At 41.0% G+C, this 26,467-nt stretch overlaps 1 protein-coding gene across 16 annotated transcripts in view; it reads left to right on the top strand.

The window, feature by feature from the left end:
- Nucleotides 1-330: 330 nt before the first annotated feature.
- The window catches only part of DTNB (dystrobrevin beta), a 224,799-nt gene continuing 198,662 nt past the window's right edge, over nucleotides 331-26,467 (top strand). For 2 of the 16 annotated variants that reach the window (XM_080390247.1, XM_080390245.1), the window contains exons 1-3: nucleotides 388-880; nucleotides 1,537-1,615; nucleotides 18,577-18,644. Coding sequence is in view for 11 of the 16 variants with exons in the window: in XM_080390244.1 (XP_080246370.1) it covers nucleotides 18,578-18,644; nucleotides 22,580-22,660; nucleotides 24,645-24,858 (362 nt within the window). In the remaining 5 variants the exon portion in view is untranslated. Of the gene's footprint in view, nucleotides 881-1,536; nucleotides 1,616-3,826; nucleotides 11,219-17,375; nucleotides 17,569-18,576; nucleotides 18,645-22,579; nucleotides 22,661-24,644; nucleotides 24,859-26,467 lie in introns of those variants that run through there. The other 14 variants (XM_080390249.1, XM_080390244.1, XM_080390253.1 and 11 more) reach the window with 14 other exon arrangements.

Below are 26,467 nucleotides of genomic sequence, written 5' to 3'. Positions count from 1 at the left end.
CACATCGACCGGCTCTGCGGGGCTTTGACACACACCCCCACAACACACTTTGCCTTCTGGAGTCGCAGCAACAGCACGGAGTGCGCTAACCGAGCCTACCCGTGCGGGGCCGCCCCCTGGCCCACTGACACGTCACCCTCAGGCTCGGACCAGGGTTTCCGCCGTTACCTCCCGCCGTTTAAATGACTTTAAGAAGCCGCCTTTCCGCCCCACGCGGCTCGAGCGGCACCACAGGCGGCCCCGGACCGGGCGGCGACCCGCAGCTCCCATCAGAGCAGCCCGCGGTCGGGCATCGCCTCACGGGCGCGCACTGCGCCTGCGCACTGCCGCTGCGCCCGGAGGGGGGCCGGCGGCGCGCGCTGTGCCACGGGCGGGAGCGCGCGAGGCCGCGCTGGCCGCTGATTGGCCGGAGAGCACGAGCGCTCCGGGGGCCCGTTGGCGCAAGGAGAGCGCGCGCGGGCGGCGCAGGGCCTCGGCCGCCGATTGGCTGAGGGGAACGGGGAGCGCGCGGGGGAAGCGCACGCACGTCCGCCGCCGGAGAAGCGTCTGCCTCCCGATTGGCGGCTAGGCGGAGCCGCACGGATCGGGAGGGGCGGGGCCGGTTGCCTCAGCTGCTGATTGGCTGGAGGCGCCGGACGGGGGGGGGTGAGGTGGGCGCGGGCTCAGATTGGCGAGAGTGCGCGCGCCCTTGCGGAGGCGTGCTCGGATTGGCTGGGCGGCGCGAGGCGGCCGGGGTCCGTTGGAGCGCGGAGGCTGAGGGGTTCGGCCGGCCGTGCCCGTGCGGCCGCCGGCGTGGCGGCGAGCGGCGGCCCGAGCCCGCCTGCGCCGTGTCCCCCGCCCCGGGCAGCCCACTCCCCCCGGCCGCCGCCCCCCGGCAGAGGTGCGTGTTCGGCGCGGCGGAAACGGGCGCTGGCGCGGGCCCGCTGCGGGCACCGCTACCGCCCGCGGGGTGGGAGGGTGCGGGGCCTTGCGGGGAGGAGGGTGTCCCGGCCCCCGCCGCTACCCGGCCGGGGTGCGGGGACGGGCGGGTCCGGGGGGCGCCCCTCCTGCCCGCAGAGGTCTTGGGGGCCGGCACCGAGCCGGAGCCCCTCGCCTCGGCCGCGGGAGCTGCGGTATTCGCCGGGCTCCGGGCCTGGCGCGGAGGAAACGCCGGGCGGAGCGAACCGCGGGCGGCCTGGGCGGAGGGGAGCCGCGCCCGGCGCCCCTCAGCGGGCCGCGGACACCTGGGGGAGCCTGGCGGGTCGCCTGCCCCGCGCTCCGGGCCCGCCGGTCTCGAGGCTGGCGGTTCGCGGCGGGAGCGGTCAGGGTGCCCCGGGGCTCTCGGCTGTGCCTGGTTGGCGCATCTTGTAGCTGACAGATGCTCGCGTAGAACCTGCAGGCTTCGTTCCTTTGTAATTAACGGGAGACACAATCAGGGCAAAAGTAGCATAATCACAGCAGTAACGGCAAAATCGGGGTGGCAGTGTTATTTTTTTCTGTGGAAAACCGCTACTTTCTTGGTAAAAAAGCTTGGGTTTTTTCCCCCATTTTTTTTAGATTGGCTTTAAATGTTTGAAGAAGGAACTGAGCCCCAGAAAGTGGAAGTTGCCCTAAGAGACTTCTCGGTGTAATTCAGGTAATGTGATCTGTTGTGACTACCTGGAGTATTGAGCTTAAAAACTTGTATTATGTAACTGATACCAGTTGCCTGTTTGTCACACTCACGTAACTGATATTGAAATTTTTCATCTATTACAAACTTCTGGCACGAGGTGGTGATTTCTGCATTTTATGTGAAGTATTGGATATATAAGATACTCCTACATGAGATGCAATCCTGCCTTAAAAAAAAATATCCCTTCAATTAGGTTCTTGTGCAAGTTTGATTTAGGTCCCTTAGCTGGGGCGGTGAAGCTGATGAATATTCTTATGGACAGCTAAGAAAACCTTAGTGGTACACAGAGCACCAGCATAGTACTTTCTTCTTTCAGCGGGGATTGGTGAGCCACTGAGAACAGGCTGGAAAGCACAAGGATACTTTGAAAGCTATTTCTGTGCTGCTTGAAATGCATGTCTAATAGAATCAGAGTTATTAACGTTAGAATTTGCTCAATAGTTGTGCATTATTGCCCTTTAAAAATGCTCTGTACTTTCAGTCTTCTTACTCTAGTTCCTAAAACTGACTCTACAGTCTGATGCTCTGTCTGGCATGGCTGCCCAGTGACAGAACATTCCATGTGCCTGAACCAGTGGTTCAAAAAGTCAGAAGTCTCAGTTCCGGGTTTTAGAAAAATTAGGAAATGCTGGACTGAAGAACTGGGCCTTCTCTTCCCCCCTTCCCTTCTTTCTTTTCCCTGATAAGCGTGTATGATTCTATACTGCTAGATGGCTTCATAACGTACACCCAAAGGAAAGGAGGTAACTCACAAGCATTGGTTTAACGCTGTTGCTTTTTGCGTTTTCTCCAAAGGATATTTTGGGTTAATTTTGGGGAATTTAGATAAAAGGGCGAACATGCTACTGGCCTGAAGACTTCCTGTTTAGGGAAGCTGGAAAAAGGAGAATTAATCAGTATAGATGGTGTAGGGCAGTCTGAGCAGTAATTTCTCTCACCAGAACATGTACAGTCGGCGAAGGCTGTCTGTGGCCTATGCTACAGTCTTTTCTGAAGTTCTTTTCCAGACTAGTCAATTCACATCATGTTTCCAGCAACATCATTCCTTTTGACCCTTACATTCTTGCTATGCTTTCATCTGTCCAGGATGCTGCTCCAGAGGTAGCTTGTCCTATTTAAATCCTCTTTGGGGTTTCTGCTTCTTATCTTTATCGTACATAGGATTCTTGTCTTTGTTGTATAGCTGTTTGATGATGTATCCCCAATCAGCTGCTGAGGTCTTGTTCAGTACCAAGAAGGCAGCTTCCCACTCTTGTGTTGGGGATGCTGGAATTTGTCGTCTGCTTGTTACTTATCTCACATATAAGAGGGCACATCCAGTAGACCTCTGTGTAAGCGCCTTGTGACAACCCCCTCATTGTTCATTAGAGTTTTTGTTGTGATGAATACAGAAGCCATGTCAGTATTGTCTCACCCCCCCTGTTTTTTTTGCAGCAAACTGCTTCTTGTTTTAGGCTGTAGGTTATTTAAAATGGTAACTTCCTTTATATATTGTCTGTGCTGCAGCTAATATGTTCAGGCATCTGGTTTACCACAGAACCTACGTGTTGCAATAACAACATAAATTTTAAGAAGTTAAATGATGAATGGTATAGAAAACTTAGGAAGAAGCCATAATGCAAGAACAAAGGCTTTTGCAGTATCATAAAAGCATGATTTTCCCATCACTTTAATTATATTATACACTCGGTACCACAGGGTGGCATTAGGACTGACAACTTACAATTCCTTCTAGCCATGGCCATGTTATCTGTTGTATGTTGTGCAAGCTGACAGGTTTTGAAGAGAGAGAAAATCAGGTCTTGAAGTTTAAACCAACAACTTCGGATTAGTTGGCATGTTAACCAGAGCGCACAGCACATACTCTGGATGGTTCAGAGAGTCTGGCTTCATGTGGCTGGTCTGTTACAAGCATTGTAGAACCTAAATGATGTGTTCAGATAAGGCACTTTTTGCAAACGATTTCCTAGAACTTTTTTTGGAAGGAAAGGTAATTTTTGTAGCTCGGACATGGTAGTCTGTAGCATTGACACTATCCTTGTAGTTACAGAATACATCACCTGATAGAGGCAGACACAGTTTCCCAGCAGGTGTGAAGGGTTGGCTTTCAGCATTCCACTCACAGCACAGCCTCATTCTCTTACCATTATCTATCCCTGCCACTTTTTTTTTTCTTTGTGGTTTCAGGGTTATTTTATCTGGTGATAAGGATTTGAATTTATAATATTTGTATTAAGCTATTATTTCTTTTTTCTTTTCCCATTGAGTACCAGGGAGAAGAAATCGTGATTGTATTGTTTGTGTTTGGTTTAGTGTTTAAACTGATAAACTGTGGCTAAACTTAGTATATTGTTTCATGGATCTTTTCCAGTCCTGTGGGCTATCAGGGGCTACTAGAATGGATGACAGTATTTTAATTTCTTGGTTGTGCTTAAGTAATACAGATTTATAAAAATACTTGCAGCAGTGAAAATTTTTAGGCAAACTAAATCTGGAAGAAATGCTAATAAAACTTGTAATAATCTGTTGTGGAATTTTATTTGGCCAGTTGTCTCTCTTTGGAAATGAATGGAGTTAGGAAATGTTTCATCTCTAGGAAATGAATGACAGCAGGTACCAATTCATGTCTAAATTTTGAAAAGATTGGGTGTATAAAGTGTGTACTGTAGTTAAAAAAACACTTAAAATCATAATAGCTTTACTGCAGGTAAGCAGTACTGACTGACTGCAAGCATGAAGTATTTTTTTTGTCTTTATCAGTCTTGCTGCTTTCAGGTGCAGATTTTTACTTCATTTAAGAGGCTGAGGAGTGAGGCGGCTGTTTTGCCAGAAAGCAAATGGTGAGGGAGCCTAGTCCCTAAATTTTTTTTTTAAACAAGAAAAGTTACAAAGCTAAGGGGTAAGAACTCATCATTTTACAGAACACAATGGCAAGCATGATCAATTAAGTTTACATTTGGCTTATTTTGGTTTTCTTAAGAAAGAAAACAAAACTTCATTTGTGTCCACAGTTGGTCAGATAGTTGGAATGTTAAATTGCAGATACTTAGAAAAGCAGCTGACAATGTTCTATGTTATATACAGTGTACAGAGTCAGTGTTACAGATGTGTACATGGGAACATTGATAGAAGACTGTAGAGCTGAATGTTAAGGGCTGAATAATCTAAAAGGGTTTTTGTAACTTAGTCTGCAAAGATAAGTTAGATGGGAGGCAGGGAAGGGATGAAGTTTCCAGTTCTACTATACTGTGTTCTGTGTTACTGCTTGTAGGTCAGTTTCTAGTGATAACAGAATATACACTGAGAAGAAACTTACGTCAACAGTAAACATTAAGAAAGCTTGACTGGGTAGTAGTATCTGTTAACTTGTTATGGTTGTGGTTGTACAGGTTGTATAGCAGTGCAGACAGCAAATTATTTGGAAGCAGGTGTGCTATGAGGTGCGCACATGTCCTGGTTTTGGCTGGGATGCGCATTTAAATGTTTCTTGCCCTGGTTACCTAGTGAATGCAACCAAAACATGGTTTGGGGTGGGTTGTTCTTTTTTTAATACCTTGCAATATGAGCAAGCACATCTTGAGAGGCTTAACAAGGATTGCAAAGTGGAGCAAACTAGCTGTGCTCTATCCAGGGAGAGGTGTTTCGGGGACAGGCAGAATGCTACATTAGAAGTGCAATACTATTCTTTGAGTTTATTTATATGATTTTTTCTTTGTTGCAGTGCTTATGGAATCTTAATTATTGTGGGTTCATCTTTCTTTATTTTATAGAATGATGACATCAAAGGAAATGGAGAGGCAGTAGGGAGGCACTGGTGGTTTTTGACAACTAGTTTGGGTACAGCCAAATTTCTGAAGAAGGTATTGTATGCTTCTGGCAGCTCAGACAAAACCAAAGTTACCTGGGATTATACACGTGTTCACTTTCCCATTGGTAGTGGCAACACTTTGTAGGCTTGTGAATTTGGTGAGGATGATTTTACATTTTAATGTAGGAGATAAAATGATCACTATGTAAAGATTTAAAATTGGGTAAGCTTTTTTCCCCTTCTAATTCAGTTGTGATTTTGAAAGGAGTTCACATTGTCACTGCCCCTTTGGCTGGAACTTAGCATTTCTACGGGTGTGCCAAAGGAGCAGTTTGTATCAACTTTTTCTCATGTGCTCAATCTTTTAATGTAAGGTGAATACATCTGAAGTGAGGTGGGGAGGGAAGGTCTTGCATGGATTACTAGTGATTGATGAAGATGGTAGCAAGTGATACAGAACTAGAGGCGATGACAGATACTGAAAATGGTATTGTCTAATATTGATGTGGATGAATTGGGAGGAGAGTAGTGTTTATGCACTATACTGTTGTCCACCAGCACGAGATCTGGATTAGTTTGCGTCCTGTCAGAGTTCACATTTGTGTGGTATCCTGCCGGTGCTGCATTCCTTACTCTGTTCATGCTCGATCGCTTAATCTAGGTTAATAGAGAAAAGGGCAAAAAAGTAACTCAAAACAATTCCTAATAAATAGTTCAGTTTGGTGAAGAGGCAATTTTAGAATTTTTCTCTTGTGCTCTAATAAGCAGCTCTGGGAACCTGCAGATTAAAATGGCTAGAAAGGTTTTTGTAAGATTCACGTTGGAAAAGCTGAGAAGCACAGATTGCACAGAAATCCCTTCCAGTGTTATAAAGAAGATGAATCTTCCCTTCCTGAGAGGGAGAGGTAAGCTATTAATTAGGGTATTTCCAAGTTCTTACTGCTTGAAAATCATGGTGTAATATTTCATTTCTTATCTAATGTTAACATTGCTTTATTTTAAGGGAATAATTTTAACTGCTAAATTTGCTCTTGTTTGCAGGCTCATGGTAAACCTTATGTGTAGGCATTACTTTTAACTTCAGTCTCAGAATCACCAGGGCAGGTTGTAAAAGCCTCTTTCTATTCCTTAGGCTTTTGGGCAATAAAGAAAAATAAGAGTTTGTGATGTCTTTCCAGTTATTCAAGAAAAGCATTTTTGTATTCTAGGTGCTCTGTGTCCTACTGCTATGCATCCTCTCTTTAGTTTGCTGGAAAACAGATCAGACTATGCAGTGTGTGTTTAAACATGCAGTGTTGTCCTGAATAGCTTCCAGTTTTGCTGTTCCCCATGCTTAACAATTCCCTGCTTACTAAATATGAGTATGTATTGCTATGTACCTAAAATAATACCTTGTAATGTTCTTTTAAACCTTTCTTTGGTTTTGTGCCTTAAACTTCCCAGGAAGTAGGCTATGAATAATACGGTGCCAGCTGTTGGTTTCATCAGCTTGTCTGTAGTCTTGCACCTGACCTGTAAATTCTTCAGGGCAGGGATTTCTGTCTGTTCTGGGTGTTGAACAAACAGTTACATATGTGAAGTGAAATACTTGTGTTACAGTAATTGGAATGGTTTGGAACTCTACCTGGATTTGAATTTTTTCTATCTTGTCTTGAGGTAATCTGGAACTTCTTTTTAAAATAGTGTTAAAAGGTTTTTGAAAGAAACCTGTGATTAAATACTCTTGTGTCTAGTAAAATCTTTACCAATTTCTTACTAGTTGAGAAGATAAAATTGCTGGTCTCCTCGTGGGTCTCAGACCAATGTTATGGTTGTTTTCCATAACAGTAAATTAAAGCAATAAGGACTGGCTGAGGATGTATTGCTGCATGCAGTGTCCTGTAAAAACAAAACAGATGGTATTTTGTGCCTTGAAAAAAATCTTACAGTTTAAACAGAAGCAGCAAGGCATGGAGTAGGGAAATGTGTAGTTCTCGATACTATTTTTTTTCCCCCCAAAACTTCTTGATTGCCCATTCATTTTCAAGAAAGTTTACTGTATAATATTGCATGGTTTTGCAAAATCTTCTTTAAGAGTAGCTTTTGAGCCACTGTATTAAAAAAAAAACAAAAAACAACCATTGATTTGTATAGAATTTCACTGCCAAGTTATAATCCATTCTCTCTGTCTTAGTTTAGTGGGGTTTTTTTCACTTACGCCCTTCTAGACTGAAGTCAGTTCTGACTTGTAAAGGTCTTATGCAAGCATTTGAGTCCCATACTTTTAAGAAAGCTTCATTTTAAAAATCTGTGAGATCCGGACCTTTTAAGTTTTTAGGAAATTACGAAGATTCATATTATTTCTCAAAGATGCTCTGTTACTCCTGTTGCAACAGATACAGAAGCAACATTTTAACGTATTTTTAATACTTCTGTGTGCCATTGCTTTTGCTTTGATTACTTATCCCATATGGTGATGGGAACAGAGTTTGAAATTTTAAGTTAAACTAGGACAATTATCAGGAATGGTTAAAATAAACTTTAAAAGATGTTGCCAGTCTACTTGCATGAGTATAAAGGGCTTATCTTTTTGTCTTCCTGGATTTTGGTCTAAGTGCATTAGATGTGTCCCTCTGTATTAACTTCTAGATCAATTTCTTTTTCCTAGTAAGAGGCATTGGGGAATGGAAGAATACCTTTAATCAACTGCATATATTAATGTTTGACTGCAGATAAAAGGGAGATCAAAATATGAACCAAGAGAGGATGAAGAACAAAGAAATGAGTAGGCAGATTCAGGTGTTTTGGATAGACAGAGAGGGAGATGAGGGAATGAAATCAATCTTTGGGGTTTTTGTTCAAATTCTTAGTAAAGACAAAGTAAAAATACTTCAGCATCTTTTTACTGAAATCCATCGAAGGTGAATAAATCGATACTCATATCATAAATAAACTTAACTTTTATGCTTTAACAAAGCATTATGACAATTTAGAAATAATTTGGTTTTTTTAAATCAAATAACAGTTGAAGCCATACAAGTTCAGAAGCCCAAAACAGATGATTGAAGTACTAAACCTGATGCAACAGCAATAACCTTTTTCTGCAAGTACAGATATGCCCTGAATTTTTATTCAGTGTCTTCATCCCAATGCCAGGTTCATTCAAATTTGTAAAAGGGAATGAACTGACAGGGGATGAAAGCTTCTTGTTAAACCACCTGTGAAGATGCATTCTTCTAATTAGAAAACTGGCAGAAAGTTCCTAAACTTCCTTCCATGTGAATTGAGTACATTTAAGATCAAAATATGGCCCGAACTGCTATTCTGAATTTTTTTAAATTATTTAATTTCTGAACATAAATAGGTATAAGCACAATTTTACCCTCGCACAACAAATGCAGTTGTCTTACCAGTGATATCAAATATTATTTCTGCTAGTAAAATGCAACATCAAGAATCTGAACAACTCAAATTTAATAATTCATAAATTGTGTTTCTATGTTCTTCTGTTCAGCTTGATTAGGCTGCATTTCAATGCAAACAGATGTCTGGAAACGGTTATCAAATCGTAAAGGTCAGAATTTCCTTTGGGGTATCTCTTAAAAGTGGAAATAAAAAATAAAACAATTTACTTGAGAGATATTTTTTCCCCTCTAACAGATTTAGTGACTCAGTAATCAAGAAGCAGTGAGGAAGCACCTGAAATTGCAGATACGGAACCCAAATGATGAAGTTTTAAGTTCATAGTCTCTCACATAGTAGCAAGTCGTTACAGTAGCAGGTAGGGAAGGAGTGTGACTTCTTGGATGGTGGCTCTAGTTAGTGTGAGAATATAACGGCTGCTCTGTTAGCTGAGATTAATTACATAGTCTCCTTCCCCTCCAATCTGAGGAGGAAAAGCTGCTTATTTAGGCCGTTACCTACAGCTGATGAGCTCCAAGAAGAGCGAAACCTTTTAAGATAGGTCCTGTAGTATTGGCCTAACAATCTTCGGAGTGGCTTGTTTTCATTTTTGTGCTTAAGCTGCAAGTACAATCAGGAACCACTGAAATGTGTGGTCCAGAGTCATCAGTGGCTGAAACTGTTACAGCAAGTCATGGGGAAAAACAGGCGTTAAGTTTTACTTTTTATATACGTATGGTTGTTTTCTCTCCAGCCAGGTGTACGTATATAATGCATGCATGTATGTGTTGTGGATGTGGGAGAGAGCTTTCAAAGTAAGGAAAAGGGAGAGTTGTGAAACAGAAGACTGGAATATAAACAGTAAAAGAAAAAAACCGCAAGAGAAATAAGAAAAATGTTTGAATTTGTGGTGCCTATGAATATATTCGAGGTGGTGACTGACTGTAGAATTCTCCACGATTACTGATATAGCATTTATAAATCAGCTTTTATATTAACTTTGTCATAGAGCTTACTCAGGAAGCGAGAGATCAGTGTTATTGGAGGGAGAAGGTGAAAGCATAAAGGGAAACTGTAAACTTCTTGAAGGTTTGCATCAAGTTAATCAACTGTAGTTTTGTAAGTTACTATAGCTTATGCATTTTTTTGTGCTTTAAGGTGAACATTACTTTGATGTACAAATATGTACGAATGATGTACAAATTTGTACAAAGTATGTACAAATAACTGTTAGCATGTAATGATTTTTTCTAATACTATTTAATAATAATTAAACTGCATTTCTTTAGTGAATATTTTACTGCAGTACAGATAATTCCCTGCTGATTTTCAACATTATGAATTTAAATAATAGGCATCTTGAACTAAAATCTCCCATGGAACTGGTGGCTAGTCTCCCTGTTACAGTAAAAAAATATCCTTTTTTATATACATACACATTTACATATAAGTAAAAATAAATTATTAGTAGTATTATTATATGATAATGTCTCGGTAACTTTTAGCCTCTGTTCTGAATACTTAGAAAAGCAAGTTGAGCACATGCATTATGATAGAACTGTTGAAATTGGAGCATGTTGCAGCTTACTTTCAGTCTCTCCAAAGTTAAATCAGCAAATACAATCTGCATGGTGTCAGGTGCTGGCTGCAGCAGTAACTTCAGCTTGCAAACTTTCATTTCTGATTTCAACTTGAGCATGCTTGACCTAAGACTTATAGACTGTGGTCAGTGTTAGTACCTATACTGACTTTTCCAGTACATAAAAGATAAACTCTCTGCCAGTAGTGCATTCATCTTACTGATTTCAGATTTTTTTTCTTAAACAAAGCTGCTGCCTCTTGACATAAAGCAGAATCATCTTCTGTGGAACCAGCACCATTCTTACTTTAAATTCAAGCACTGTTCTGTCGCTGCAGGGAGGAAATCCTGTACTTCACTGAGTCAGACTTGAGCAGAGCACTCGTGCTCTCTTGCAGGTTTTCTGTACTTCCACCTGAGGTGGTGTGTCAGTTCAGCCTGTGCTGCCAGAGAGAGAACTGATGTGAAGACCAGAACCTCAGGAACTAATGTTTACTTCCAGTTCTCCATAATTAATCAGAATCCTTGAAACTCTGGGAGACATCCAGCCAGAGGAGATTCTCTGGCATGCAAATTGAACTGCAGTCAGTTTTAACAGTCTTTAAGGAAAAAAAAAAAGTAGTAGGTTGAACCCAGTCTTGGTCCCATCCTTAAGTGAACAAGAGCTTTTTTGACGTGAGTGTCCTTACCGGATTGCTAAGTGTTACAAAAAGCTTTTTGAGCAAGAAATACCTATGGAGATCGTCCAGGACAGACCACGTAGACTCACTGTCACATCACCGTGACTGGAAGCAGAGTAAGTTATTTGATGATACTGCTTTTGCTAGAACAACAAAACAGGATGTTCATCATGAAACACCTTTGTGTGTGAAACTCACATCTTTATCAGATTTAGGTTTTCCCCTCTAAAGAGACTGCTGGTGATACAGATGGCTTGTGTCCAGGCATATTTCTTTAAGCTCTGGAAGTTTCAGCCTTTGGTTGAATTGCGTGTTATTAAAGCTAAGGAAATTAATTCCAGTGGTGTTCTTCAGTTATTTGTATGGGCATCAATTCTGTATGTTTTGACAATCTGCACTTGAAGCAATCTGTAGACCTCTGATTCATTTTTTTTTTCAATTCAGTTGTTAGGATAGTATTTACTTTGACCGTAACTTCTATTTTCTATCTTGCTGCTAAAATGACACACATTTGCTTTATATCATACAATCTAGATTTTTAATTTGGAAACACTGGAGTGGGGAAGGGGGAAGCAGAACAAAACCAGGCTAACACATTATCTTACTGCTAAGAATGCCTTGGTGTATATATAGAATGATAGAGGTAAGAAAAACATACCTGTCTACTTTTAAGAGCAAGGTTACATTTTTGGGCAGAAGGCAAATGCAGCTAAAGAGTCAGAGATCAATTCCTTACAGTCTCACTATCCCCAGGTTAACTTTGTCACTGTCATAAACAACAGTGGGTAATCACAAACAAGTGACTGGAGGGTGAACGGTGAGGCATCTGCTGAAAGATATCTATTAAAAATAGTCAGTTATTAAGTTTAGGACTGCTAGCTATTGAGTTTGTTCTCTTTTATTGTCTAGTGTAGGAGGCATGTCAAGTTACGCAAATAAGAGTGAGAGAGGGGAGAGGATAAACTGGCAGTCTGGGTTGATATGTCTGCTCCTAGGCTCTGAACTGTCCCTCAGGAGTAAGCATCCTGATGCTTTACTTTAGTTCTGTAAAAGCTTCAGGCCAATGCTCAGTCATGGTAAAAAAAAAAAAAAAGCTTAATAGTCTTAAATTTTTTTTTAATGTTCTATTAAGAATATTAAAAAAGAAGACAAGAATGTTGTTACTGCTGCTGTATAAAGCAGTGGTGTGCCTACATGTTAAATACTCTGTTCTGTTTCTGCTTCATCTCTGAAAGCAGATGATGGAACGAGAAAAGGGATGGTAGAAGATGATAAAGATCAGTCATAAGTATGAGTGATTTCTCGGCAAGAGACAGCTAGTCTTCAGATTCTTCTGCCTAGAAAAGAGATGATGTCTGAGGATTATTTTTGTCTTCTCCAATACAGAAATGGGTGGAGGCAAGGGGAAGCATGAAATAGAACTATGCAGTAAAGAGTCTAAAAGAAGCAGAAAGATGACGAGGAACTCATACTTTTGGTCTGACACAGTGTGGTCATTCTTACGTTTCTGTTTAAAATAAACAAACAAAACCCACACCCCTACAAAGCTCCAGGAGTGTAGAATGGAATTTTACGGGCTTCTCCATCATACAGGCAGGACTTGGTACTACAACTTTAAGCCTGACCTTTAAAGCAAAATCCAGCCTTTTCAGAATAATTAAAGTGTAACATCTCTGAACCTAATTAGAAATATCTATAGTTTCCTGTGAAATTCAGAGGTATTTGATTTCTAGCTTTATATAAATAGCAAGAAGTATTGTCTGAATCTCAAACTGCTTGGCTTTGAAGAAGTTGAAGTATCTCTACTGGTAGGTGAGAACTTTTTTTGCTGCAAGGACCTTTTGGGGAACCTTGCTTTTCTGTGTAATTATTCTGAAATTCCATGGTGTTTTAGAGTGGGGTAAAGAAAGCAGATTTTTCTAATTAGACACTACTAATCCCAAGTCTTGGTGTCTTAATTTGTAGGCTCTTTTGATTAATTCTACATTTGAGGCACTCAGTGTAGATGGCAGGAAGCCTAAGGGAAGAAATAAGAAATCATTAGGCCTAGTCTACAGAAAACAGTTGTACTATCTAGCATTGAGAAGTCTGAGGCTGGATGGAGGTCGGGCATTTTGTACCACAGCCAAAACTTCAGAACGCTGTCTGTCATTTTTGGTATTTGTGTATGCAGTTTCAGACTGTGCTTAAACACTGAAGTTAGGATTTAACAGTTCCCTCTCAGTTTTGCCCATTCCCCTTGAAGTACACGTACCAAGGTACAGTATGTACTGTTGTTTGTATAAGTCTGATTAATACTTAAGGTAGTTTTCTATTAGAACTCCCTCCTAACTTCATCTTCTGAATCCATATTGATTCTTGCACGGGTTCTTCATCTGCAAGTTCTAGGGTTTGTAGGCATATGTACCTTCAGGCAGCATGCAGCTACACGTACTGAAAGCTACAGGAAAATGAAATGCGTCTCATTATTGCATTTCATGGCTAGAGGAAGACTTAAATTCACAGTTAGTTTATTTTGGAAAAGCTGGTTTTTCTGCTCTCCATAGCAGTTTTGATCCTTACCTCTCATCTTTCAGTTTGCCCAGGTCAAATAACATTGTGTGTATTCTGCACTGCTGCTGCTGGCCATTCCAGTCATTGCTGTGCAGAGCAGTGATCCACTGTTCTTCTCCACTTCTCATCTCCTTGTTCAGTCTGTTGTGGCTTTCCATCCCAGGCTTTTCCTAATGTCATGCACGTTAATTGCTATAGTCACCTCTTAGTCTGACCTTGGCTGCATAGCTTTCTTGACATGAATGTGTTGATTTGGGCTTACAGGAGCAGAGTGCACTCAGTACGTACTAAGGAATGGCAAAATAAGCTGAGATCCCTCCAGGTGGAGGAAAGGCAGCAGGGGAGGAGATAACGTTACAGAATTATAAAATCATGAATGTCATGGAGAGAGTGGATAGCGATTGATTTTTCTGCGTGTCTCAGCAGAAAAACCAGGAGCCTTGTGAATCTGGTAGGAGGAGGGAGGTGCAGAAAAGCCAGTGTGGTGGTTTGTTGAGCTGTGGGATTCGTGTTTGGAAATTCCTGCTGCGCAGCGCGAATGTCAATTTTATGGGGCACTAAAGGGACAAACAGGCTTGTGGAGGTGAAAGGATGTTGATGGCTACTAAATACAGAGAATCGCTTTGGCTCAGCAAGTCTCAGTGCAGCAGGGTTTTGGAAGTTCTTGGGAAGTTTTTCTGTATGCTTGCCCCATCCTTTTGTTCTTCCCTGCTCACCTGCTTTGGGTTCGTTTTGGCGATGGGATACTGCATTGGCTGGATTTGGCCCAGTAATGTGCTGTTACTCTCTTAGCAGAATTTTGCAATAAAATAATTAAGGCTTTTAAGCATGACCAAGCATTTTTCTTCTTCTAAATCCCTATTTAGCAGTTTATCTGAGTTCTTTTTTGTGACTCAGGTCCAACAAACTTGATTTGGGTTACTCTTATGGAAATGTTCAGGTCCAAAGCTGACATTTTGTGAATGTATAAGAACTTTCTGCTGTTCATAATGTGAAATACTGACACTTTTAGATACATGTTGCTGCTGTCCTCCTTGTAGCAGTGTAGTGTCTGGTTCCTGCAGAAATGGGCTTGGACCTTCTTCAGTGTATGCTATATAGTTACCACACACTAAAATGGTAGCGTATGTTCAAGAGACAGGAGAGAAATGCAGTGCTCTTCTGTCAGATAGGCATGGATCTCTGTATGCCGCTTCTCCCAAGCGTTGCTAATGTGTCGGGATTTTAAAGAATGATGAAGTAGATACCAAGTGTTTAGAAACAGATCATCATCAAATGTGAAGGACAAAACTGAATGAAAAAAACCCTCCTAAGTACCTGTTTAAACATGTAATGTGATACTGGAGAATCCCAGTGCATTCACATTGTCCTCTGTTGGTACATAAATTATTTTTTAGCATTTCTTCTCCCCATATGTTCATTCTAAGCATCCATCTTGAGAATTTTTGTCTGTCTTGTCATTTCAATCCATGCATGTTTCTTGGCACTTTTCTGATGCATTGTGCCACAAATGTTTGAAAAACACCCAATCAAACAACTAACATGTAACTAAAATGTACAACCAGACAAAAAAAAACCACCAAAAAAATCCCTACCAAAAAAACCCACACTGCCACCCCCTTCCAACACAACCAAACAGAAAAAAACAATAATGCAGAACAAACTGCAATTTACCTTTTTTTTTTTCTGATGTTGAGCACTGTAATTTGCATCCTTAACATAATTGCAGTTATTCTGGGTTTAGTTCATTCCTGGTTTGAACTTGAGATAGGTTTAAAGTGCAAAGATGGATGTAGACTTTCCCTCTTTCTCCTTCATCAGCAAGGGATCCTTCTGTATCTGATTGCTCAGGCTTTAAAAATGGGTTTGTCAATTATTCTAATGGATCTCATATCACTAATGTAATTTCCACAACTTTTCTAAGTATCTGCTCAGTTTGTCTCTTTTCTCTTTCTGCTCAGTTTGTCTCTTTTCTCTCTCTGCTATTTGTCTGTAGAATGTGGGACACTCTGGCCCAGAAATATAATTTCTTACATGTTTGTCCTGTCACAGATAATAGCAGGAAAGAATCAGCACAGAGAGTTGGTGAACCTAAATAGTAACAGGTTGTTTTGGTGAGCAGGTACATGACTGTTGAGCTGCTCGCCTAATGCAAATTTCAAATCTTTTGCTCCCTTCAAGAAAGGCAGGGGACTTGGAGGAGGTCCTGAGGCAATGTTCCTTGGGACATGATTTTCCTGAGACCGCACCTGAAGAATCTGTACAAGATAATTCTAGAGCTATGGGTGAATCGGGCTTTGTTGATGTGTCCCTGCAGCATTCCATAATCATGGAGAGACCACTTTAAGTTATTCAGGTCTCACTTCAAGGACATGGATGAACATCTAATTCATTCATTTGCTTTGCAGAGAGCATGAAGGGTAATGCTAGCTCCTTTAAAATTTTAAAAAGTGTATGTCTCGTTCAATCTAACCTGTTGAGCTATGGGTTATGTATGATAGTGTTCCATGACCATGGCCCAAGCAGCTTGAATGACCTCTTAGAAAACTCAAATCCTGACACCTGCAAGGCAGTGAAGTGTCTGAGGGGGAAAAAGCTTGATGTGACTTCCAATGTACATGTTAGCACAGAGCGGCAAAATTAATTGCAGACTTAATATACAGGATTAGTCTTATACCCTGCTTCATCTGAGCCTTTAGTCCTTTCCTGGGCCTCATCTGTGATACTTGCACAGCCGCTTGAGTGGCGGTGGTGAATGGGAGTATCTGGCATTGCCATCTGCTTTTCCTTGCTGGTTGGTAGCATGTCTCTGTGCCTCCTCTGAAAGCAGAGTGGGAGGCCTCTCCCATGGGTTTAGCTGGAGTCTGTGGGCTCTAGTAGGTAATTGCTAGGAGAAATGATGGTTACAGTATCTCTAGTATCACTCTGTCTTGCCACTCTGGTGCGAGGCAAGTTCCCCAGGGACTGGTTCCAGCTTTGCAGAAAAATGAGATTGGCTTGGAAACAGGGGGTTTGGAAGGTGGAGTGAAGGGCATGTGTACCTGAAGCCCAAGGACAAGGTATAATACTATCATGATGATTTTTTTTTTGGTGTTGTAGAAGATTCAGATGATGTCCCTTATGTCTTGATGGAGTCTCTACTAAAAACAACTTAAAAGATCAAATAACTAATTTACCTGCTGGAGTCCATCTGTTGTGGCATTTAGAGTGGCGCTAGCACTTGAAGTAAAGCTAACGACTGGTACAGTAACGGGCATTCTTCAAGATGGCGTGCATGTTTTAAGTGATGAGGAAATAAAGAGAATCTTAGTTAGCTCCAAAAAACTCTTAGGTTTGGGGCATTGTATGAGGATAGCTGGAACTTGTGGGTGAACAAAATGCATCACATGGGTGACATTTCCCAGTGCCCAGCTCTGTGAACACCTGCTCCAGTCCCCTGTGAAGTACAGCTCGAGACAATGCATAGTGAAGAACCTTGGTTGAGAAGATAAGACATCCCATTTGCATATATTTATTTAACTTAATAAAATTTATTTTAGGAAGCTGAAAAAATCTGCACAATGCTATTGAGGTTTTTTCCTTTTTAAAAATGTAATACAGAAGCATGTTGGTTCTGAGTATGGCTTTCTGTTTTGCTAATTTTCCTATTAGGAAAAAATAAGAAAATATATTTGCAGATTACTTTATATCACCATACACTTATTTTCCTTTTATGAACAGTTGAGGAAAAAGGTTTTGGTGGCTTTCAAGATGAATGTGTTGCAGCATCTTCACCAGAGAATAATTAACAGGCAATGGACAACTGCTGAGGGAAACTGTTAATCAGAGTGTGTGTGAAGTGCCAAGACACGACTTGCTTTTCCTTGGTTGACATTTAAGCCTGATGAAATCTGTCCTGCCATGTTGCATGAGGGTGAGCTGACTAACTCCCTTAGAGTTAGATTCTGGTGTAATTGTAGAATAATCGTTTGCCTCTTTTTATTTAGATGTTTAAAAAATATTTAAAGAGTTGGTGAATCTGATAACAAAAGAATAATGTAATTTAGTAATTTTAAGTGAAATTTTATGTTCATAGTTAATTTTGCTTTCTTTTCGCTGGAGTTGACTAAATTTAAGCGTTTGTCTTTTAGGATTATATAATGAAGCAACCCATATGAGGTACTAAATTGTCCCTGTGCCTCCTTACCTTGGTGTATCAGTTCAACCATGTTGTTGGTACTACTTTCATCTGCTTTCCTGAGAAAGGGAGCCCTGTGTGACCAAACAACATGGCTGTTTTTTTTTCCTTTCCACCTTAATTATATTTAAGGCCTTTACTTCCCTGACAAATTGGATCTGACCTCAGGCATCAGGTTTGAAAGTTAAATGCAGCCTTGCAAGTTTTGTTTAAAGCCGAGAGAACCCTCTGCCCCCAAACCCAGCATCCCCACAAGAACCTTAGGCAAGGAAGAGAGATGTTATTGACCTCTGTCAGCCAGGGAAAGGAATGCAATGTGCTTTCTCCTTTTGAGTACCAGCGGTGCAAATCCGTACATTGGCTCAGCTGCTTGTGGCGAGGTCTTGCTTGCTTTGTATTGTGCAAACAAAATTGCTTTGAACAGGAAGGGATTCTTTACACAATATTGCTACATGTATATGTATGCAGCTCTGAGTTCTGCAAACTTCATATTAGCAACTAAAATGTTGAGAATGAATGTTTCCCGTACTGTACAGCACTTAAAAATCTGTTAACAAGTCTGGAGTGTATCTGTCCGTTATGGAACATGATCGTTATGAAGAGATGTCTGTCTTTCTGCTGGTCTTTTTGTTTACCAAATATAATCAAACTGTTCCAGTTGAGGGATAAAATAATGTTGTTCACAGTAAGTTGCTCTTGTAACAAAATTCTAGCACAAACAGTGTTTGCCATTTTTGTCTTCAGAATGATTGAGGAGAGTGGGAAGAGGAGGAGGACAATGGCAGAGAAGAGACAGCTGTTCATGGAAATGAGTAAGTAAGAAATTGGAAGACATAATGTCATTTATTCTTTACTGAGAGCTTCACGTTGATAGTTTCACCAGATCATTTGCATCTCGTTTCCACAAGACTATTGCCTCATCTAGTGAAAAGCATCCTGGGTGCTTCTGGGTGCTGGTCAGGAGGAGAACACAAGAGATGAGTCGCAGCTGCCTGAAAGGTCATTCACTGCTAGGTTTTGTGAAGCTCCTTTTTTAAGGAACATTCACATTTCTCATATATGGCAATATCTAAAGTAAGTTTGTGGGAAAACTTAAAATAAATAATTACAACAGACAGATCCTTAACCTTAAAAAAATAAAAATATTGCACCACAATGCTAGTGTGACTCAGAAGAGAAACAGTTTGAGATGCTTGGGGGGTGGTTGTGTTGGTTTTGGGTTGTTTGTTTTTTTTTTTACAGGACCATTCTCTGAAAGAGAGGCTGTAATTGTTACTAGAAATCAAATGCCTGTCCAGAGATAATATAATGTAAAGGAATGAGACTTAGCCTTTTAAAAAAAGATAGGTGCAGTTAGAAGTAAAAGACTGTATGTTTCCTTGGCATCATGTTATTTTACTTTCCTGTGGGAAGGCAGGACTGAATGAAGTTCCTATGTTAGTCAAGTGTGTCCTGTAATTACAGTTACAGGCTGGTGACGGTCTTTCTTAAAACAATACTATATTCGTGCTATTTTGTTGAAGGAATTCCAGATTAACATTCTTATGGCAGTTACAGGTGTCCCATAACTTCAGGAACAGTTTTATTCCTGGCTAATTTATATCTGCTTCCTTTCATGTGACACCAGTCTTAGTATTTCTCCCCATCTTTCCAACTTGTTTTGTGTTTGAGTTTATAGTCTTGTCCCTTTTTGGCTTGTTCAGCATCTAGCACAAACTAACTCCTGTAGCCTTCCTGATGTATAGCTCATCTCCTGGTCTTCTCTGCCTCTATTCAGCTTTACTTGAGCAAAGGTCACTGAATTGTGCATGATATCCTGGGTGAAATCTCATTAGAACCTTTTGAAATGACAAACGTACTTCTCCAGTAGCAATGCTTTGACTGGTGCATCAGAGTATATTACATTTGCCTTGTCACTTTAAAGTGTTACAGTCATCTTGTGATCATTTAGTACAGACGTCTTGCTAGTTCTTAGCTTTGGCTAATTTGTTAAAAATATTCAGAACTTTTATTGTCTTTAGGCAAGGTGTCTCTTCTTGCAGCTGTGGTTATTGCTGTTCATTATCAGTGAAAGTGCTGGTGTACAGACATTCTAACTGCCTTGCTCTGTAAGGCTCTTCAGCATATCAGTATGAGAAAGCTTAAGGTCTTAAGCTTCACCTCCCCTGTGTTAGAATGTTCCCCTATAAAGTGGACACACAAATGGTTTCCTTTTTAGGTGAGCTTCATATGCAGGGTAGATGTGTGATGTGTAAAATTGATGCTTTCAGCGACCATTTGTTGTTGATCAACATGCAGATTTGCTGAAGTGTTTAGGTAACTGCTGGGGTGAGATGAGAGTAGACCTTGGCATTCACCCACGCTGGGTGTGCTACCCAGGGATGTGGGGGTGTTGGGTTAGTAGTGCTTATGGAGCTGTTGGACAGGCAAGAATTCAGTGTAAGCTGTTCTTGATTTCTCTGAACTGCAGCATAAGTACAGAGTTTATCTTATGGAAGGGTATAAAGAAGATGGAGCCAGACTTTTCTCAGCTCAGTGGCAGGATACAAGGTAGCAGGCCCAAACTGAAACGCAACAAATTCCATCTCATTGTGAGAAAAAACAGTTTTACTGTGAGGGTGGTTGGTGGTTGAGCACTGGGAGAGGTTGCCGGCTGAAGTTGTGGAGTCTCCATCCTTGAAGATACTCAAAATCAACTGAATACAGTCAGGCAAGTTGCTGTGGCAGGTCCTGTTGGAGCAGGGAGGGGACTAGGTGATCTCCAGCAGTGCCTTCCAGCCTCATCCATTCCATCGTTGAGGGATAGAGATTGTCTCGAAAACACGTCCCACTTTATCTTCAGATAGTTTAAAAGAATGGCCTTGTTTAAAGCTTTTGTATTAATGTGACGCAGGAAGATGAGAACAGAAGATGGATGACTTTTCCTTTTTGTTTCTGTTTCTACGTGTAGCTGTTAAATGACCTTTTATGTATATGTAAATATTTTCTGTACAAATTGGTATACATATATTTTACACAGCCAGAGCATTTTGTGAAGACTCACGGTTTATGGAAGTGTGCTCTCTGGTGTGAAAGATAGAAGTATGCACCCTAATTGAGAGTTTTGAAAGAATACTGCGTAGAAAATATGAAGTGAGCTATTTTGTTGTAGCCTTGGATCTGAATACTCCAGCCTATGTTTACCTAGGCAAGTACTTTCCTGAAATATCGGAGACTAGTTTTCTAAAGATGACGCTGTGCAATAATCCACTGAAATTTATACTATAAAGCAGAAGAACGCTCCTCAGGTGTTGGCTAGTCTAGTGTCACTCTGAAGTAAGCCGTCGTGGGGAGCCTTGAATTGGGAAGTGGGTCACCCCCCTCACTGATCTTCTGAGCACCTTTTTACCTTCAAGCCTACATCAGTGATGGAGAGAGATAATCCTTGTATGTCACTTTCAAGACACAGTACATGCATCTGCTTGTTCTTAAGAGATCTTTTGGCATTGTATTTGCAAAATTGTGATGAAATATCTAAAAGCCAAGAAGACTTTCTTAAATTTGCAGCTGTGAGTCAGTGGATGCCTACACAAAGGTAATTCAAATGAGGTATTTGCAAGTTGGTTTCTGAATTCAGAACATAGGAGGGAATAAGTTACCATCTTTGAGCAAGACCCCCTGATACAGCAACCTGATACTTTCTTTAGGAGGATGTGGGCTTGGGTTTTTGTTTTTAAGTATCTTTGAGAAGTCTGGATTCTGTAAGTCACAGTTGTGCCCGTTTCTCAGTTCTTTACTCATCTAGGCTCTGGCTTTTGAGAGAAGTATGAAAGGCTGCGGCAGAGCCTGCTTTTGTGCGTTCCTGTGAGAAAACAAGAGTTGCAGGAGCCACGTGCATCTGTGCTGTTGCTCATGTGCAACTGGATTGTTTCAGGCTACACCTTAGAACTATATTGATTTTAGGACATAGCTGCTAATGCTGTTGAACTGTGAGCCATTTAAATGGCATTGTGGTTTAAGTTTAATGGGATTTTCAAGACTTGACTTGTTGGCTGCTTCCAAATTAAAATGATCAATACTGGACTTCAGTATCATTTATCATCCCCACATCATTTATGCTCTGGTTTGGTTAGTATAGGAGGCACACAGGTCTGTTTGGCAGAGGGTTAATACAACTTTCTGAAATTGCTCAGGTTTGTAATGTTCAGAGTAATTGCTGGAGCTAGTAGATGTACAGACTAGTGATAGATAATGGCATTCAAGTCTTTCCTGATGTGGGATTGTTTGACGGTATAACACATATCTTGAAGTGGGAGGTTGTTGGTGAAGATTTTTTTTATTTTATTTTTTATGTTTTTGTGCTTTTTCTTCTGCTTCTTACTGATTTGGATCTATTTGGGAGACCAAAAGCATGCTCCTGAAGGGGCTGTGGTGCAGAAGGTGGTAGCAGTACTAACCCCACCTTTTCTTTGTCTCTTATCTTTTGTGTATGTGTCTTCCAACATCAGCACAGTCCTCTTCCTTACCCACTCACCACTTAATTCTTGCTTCCTTGTAAGGTACTCGTACAAGTCTCAAACTTAGGTCAGTTTATAATACACTGCTGAAAATCACTTTACCATGACATACGTAATGAAAATCTTTGTCTCGTTTGTATGACAAAGATGATGTATGTGAAGAAACACTCAAACCATTTTTAAGTAAATCTCTCAGGGGTAAGCTGAATGTTATAGAGGAAAGAAAAACACAAATTTTTCTTTATTCATAGGAGCACAGAATTTTGATGTCATCAGACTTTCAACGTATCGAACAGCCTGTAAGCTGCGGTTTGTACAAAAAAGATGTAATCGTAAGTTATAATTACTCTTTATCTTCAAGAACTTCTCATGCATGATTGTTTCAAATATTCTACCCATGTCAATTTTAAGTACAGTGAGAGTAAGCAAGCATTTTATCAGAAAATGGTAGTTGTTACTTAAACTAAACAGAGATTACATATATAAACAAAAAGAGGCAGCGATCTTTGTCCAATACTGTAGAATATCTTCAGTTTTGTTCTTTGTTTCAAAAATTTAAAATATATGGGCCAGCTGGACATATTTCAGTTGCCCTCAGTGTCAGATGCAGGCATCTCAAGCTATTTGAGCTCCTGTTCCATCAGGGCATACTGCAAACCACCTGACAGCCAGGCAGAGGTATGACTTTGGTGATGCATAATACAGTCACTAGTGTGAAAGTGTCTGGATCTGACTGTGGTGGCATATGTGAAATGTAGCAACCATAAAGAATCCTTCAGGTTCATACCATGCTAGTCAGTGTAAGTTTTCTCATTCTCTTTCATGGTCCTTTAACCCTTGGAGAGCTCACCAAAGAAAGACTAATCCAAGGGAGAATAAGTGATGCTACTTTGCGTTCTGCTACCGTTGCGTTGGGCGCAGCAGAAAGCGAAACACTGATGTATGCTGGAATAGGTCCCTCCTTCCAGTGAAGTGGAATTACGGTGTGTCTCATGTGGAAGAGGACAGGAGAACAGCTGAGGAGTCCTGCAGAGGACTTACGTGCCTGCATGCTGCAAATTGTAGCTCCTCTGTAGCACTGTAGCTGACCAGAGGATGCATGTGTGTCTCGTAGGGCTGTTGGGCCAGTCCGCACAGTGCCTTTCATTTGATGGATGGCTTACAACTCCTTCATTCCTATGGAAGAGTGTTGGTTCTTGTCTTTGAGTCATGCTTTTGAATTCAAAAGCTCTGTTAATCAGCAGAGAGAGGTATAAAAAAGTGCTGATTATAGTACAGTGCACACTTTGGGCCCAGTTCACTGATGCCATGCATATGCCTTGAGTAACCTTTTCCATATGTGTATGTGTAGATGAGGCTGTGCATTTATGATCTTTGTCTGGACCACAGGGTGATCCAGGGGCATGTGCTTGGCGTGACTAGGTAGCTTGGCTTTCGTTATTGTGTGGTTTTTATGTAAGAAATATGAAGATGAGTTTTATGTAAGAAATATTGAAGGTCACGCTCTTACTTCAGACCCTTTTTTATAGGTTATGGAAGATAACAAAAGATGTGAAGTTAGCAAATAAGTCTGTCCTTTGTAACTATTGGATCATGTTCAGTTTGGACTGATGGATTACTGTTGATCCTTAGGTGCCTTCTCCCGCTATCATGCATACCTTTCAAGCTCTGAAATATTTAAAAACATTAAATAATGTGGTTCTGCAGATCACTTACTGTGGTCTTGGGAAACTTTTTCTCTATGTTGTTAAGACTTCTTAGATATGCCCTAAGATACAGCAGGGTAATTTAAGGAAACTCTTTGGAATTCTAGACCTGTGTTTACAAAGTATTATGCTCTGGATTTGGCAACTGGATCAACTGGATCCCGTCATAGTTTAACTGGAACATCAAGTTCCTCCTTCAGTACTGAACTACTAGTCAGCATGAGGATGTTCAAAATTATTATAACCAGTTTGTAGTGGATTTAGAATATGGCTGATGTCTTTCTCGAATAAAAATACCTAACTCTGCTAAAACGCACTGCATGATGATGGAAGATAACTTTTCTGCTTTATGAAGTTTTTCTGCCTGAGCACCCAGATGTTGAAGGGTGGAATAAAAGGCACACAAGATGTCTGGGCTCTACTCTGTTACTTTAAACCAGCTGACACAAACTATAAGTATGAATTTCAAGAGTCTGACTCTCACTTTAACTACAAATAAGTAACTGTTCATTCAAAAATAAAAGCTAACCTAGCGTTCAGAAACGGTACCATAAAAGTAAGCTTGCATGCGTTACAGAATAGAAGTTAATTTTTTTTCCTTTATTTTTAGTTCATCTTGTTGATATCTGGAATATGATTGAAGCCTTCCGAGATAATGGCCTTAACACTTTGGATCATAACACAGAGATCAACGTGTCTCGACTAGAAACAATCATTTCATCCATCTACTACCAGCTAAACAAACGCCTTCCTTCTACTCACCAAATCAGTGTAGAGCAATCCATCAGCCTCCTCCTCAACTTCATGATAGCAGCATATGACAGGCTAGTAACTCCTCTAGTTGTATTCTTAAACTAATTTTCTCTTTTAGTTAGATGAATGCAGCCAACAACTGCATGAGTCTCTGGCAAACTGTCCGCATGCTATTTCTCAAGTTCAAGAAATTGTGTGTTGCACATACACACACATGTATTTAATATCATAGTTGTGCCTGCAGAGATTGACATTGTCACAGCAGCAATACTTTGCTTTAAAAATTGCTTTCTTAAGAAAGATGAGTTAGTGCCTTCTGGAACTTGCAGACTGCTGTGAGCTGAACTGAAGATAAACTGTGTTCTGCAGACTGTGATAGAACATTGTTAACCTCATTGTGGTATAGCACTGTGTTAACAAGTGAAAGTGTGTTATTGAATCTTGATCAACAAGACCATTTTATAATGCTACCTTGTTTTAACAGTCAGCTTGCATCCCATTCTAACATGCTGTGACCCCATAAAGGCTAATTCTCATTTCTTTGCCGGAAAAAAACTTGATTTCTCCGTCAGGGTACTGTCTAGGCATATCCTGGTGTCCTGTTTTATAAGTTTCTTTTGCAGCCTCTTTCTTCAGGGTTTGGTCTGCTAATCTTCTTGAGTAGTTGTGTCTGTGGAATCTCTGAGTAGCAACTGCAGATCTTTCACTGATGTTTACTATTCCTTGCTTTTTGTCTTATTTTTCTCACAGTCAGCTATTATTTCAGTCTTGTCTTTCTTCGGCTTTTGCCCTTTGTCCTAGCAGTAGAGAACTGCTTGTGGCCAGGATGCTGTCACAGAGGCTGAGGAGTTCTACCAAAGACAATCTGCAGCACTGAATATGCCAAATAGTTGTTCTGTTTGTAATGTCCAGGCTTTGATCCTTTCCCAATGTGACTACTTCATATTGTCACCAAACTGAAGCCAGGTTTTCCCCCTCCAAAAAGTCTGTCTCGCTAAGGGCAGATGAAAACAACACAAAGCTCAGAGCAGGCAGACTGCTATGAAAACAGAATCAAATGTGTATTTTTCTGATTTGGTATTAGTTGAGACATGTTGTCAGGGTTAGCTGATGGGTTTAGTTATTTTGAGACAGAAAATACAGACTTTAAAACCAGAAATGGTCACATTTTGGGGAGCTGGCTCAAAAGATTGAGGCTTTATTTAGAGGTATGTTTTTCTCCCCCCACTGCCCCCAACCCTACAAGTCCTGCTTCATCTGGAATCCAAGCAGCACCCTTGATCCCAGCACAGTACAACAGTTTCTCCTTAGGCTCCTCTGCCTGGCACATGGGATTGAGACAGAAGCTGGGATGCTGGTCTGCATCGTGCAGTGGGAGAACCAAGCATAAGAGGAGAGGCAGGGCTGAGGCTCCCTCTCCAGGAGTTCGTCAACATGGCAGACGTTTATTTTCTAGGAAGAAAACCCGTACACATCTGTGCTGGAATTGCAACACTGGGGTAGCTGTGTGATTGCTTGAATGCACATAGTGCAGTAGGTTCTTACAACATGGTGCTGGTGGTAAACATCACAAAGTCATTAGCATTCCACCAAACAGGTACAGGAATCAAATATTTGACTAGCATCTTCTCCATGGAAATACTTAAGTTAAAGCTTAAGTAACTATGAAGGACGCTTACA

This window comes from Falco punctatus (assembly GCF_963210335.1).
Source record: "Falco punctatus genome assembly, chromosome: 5".
Classification (NCBI taxonomy): domain Eukaryota; kingdom Metazoa; phylum Chordata; class Aves; order Falconiformes; family Falconidae; genus Falco; species Falco punctatus.
This window is presented reverse-complemented; position numbering and strand designations above follow the sequence as displayed.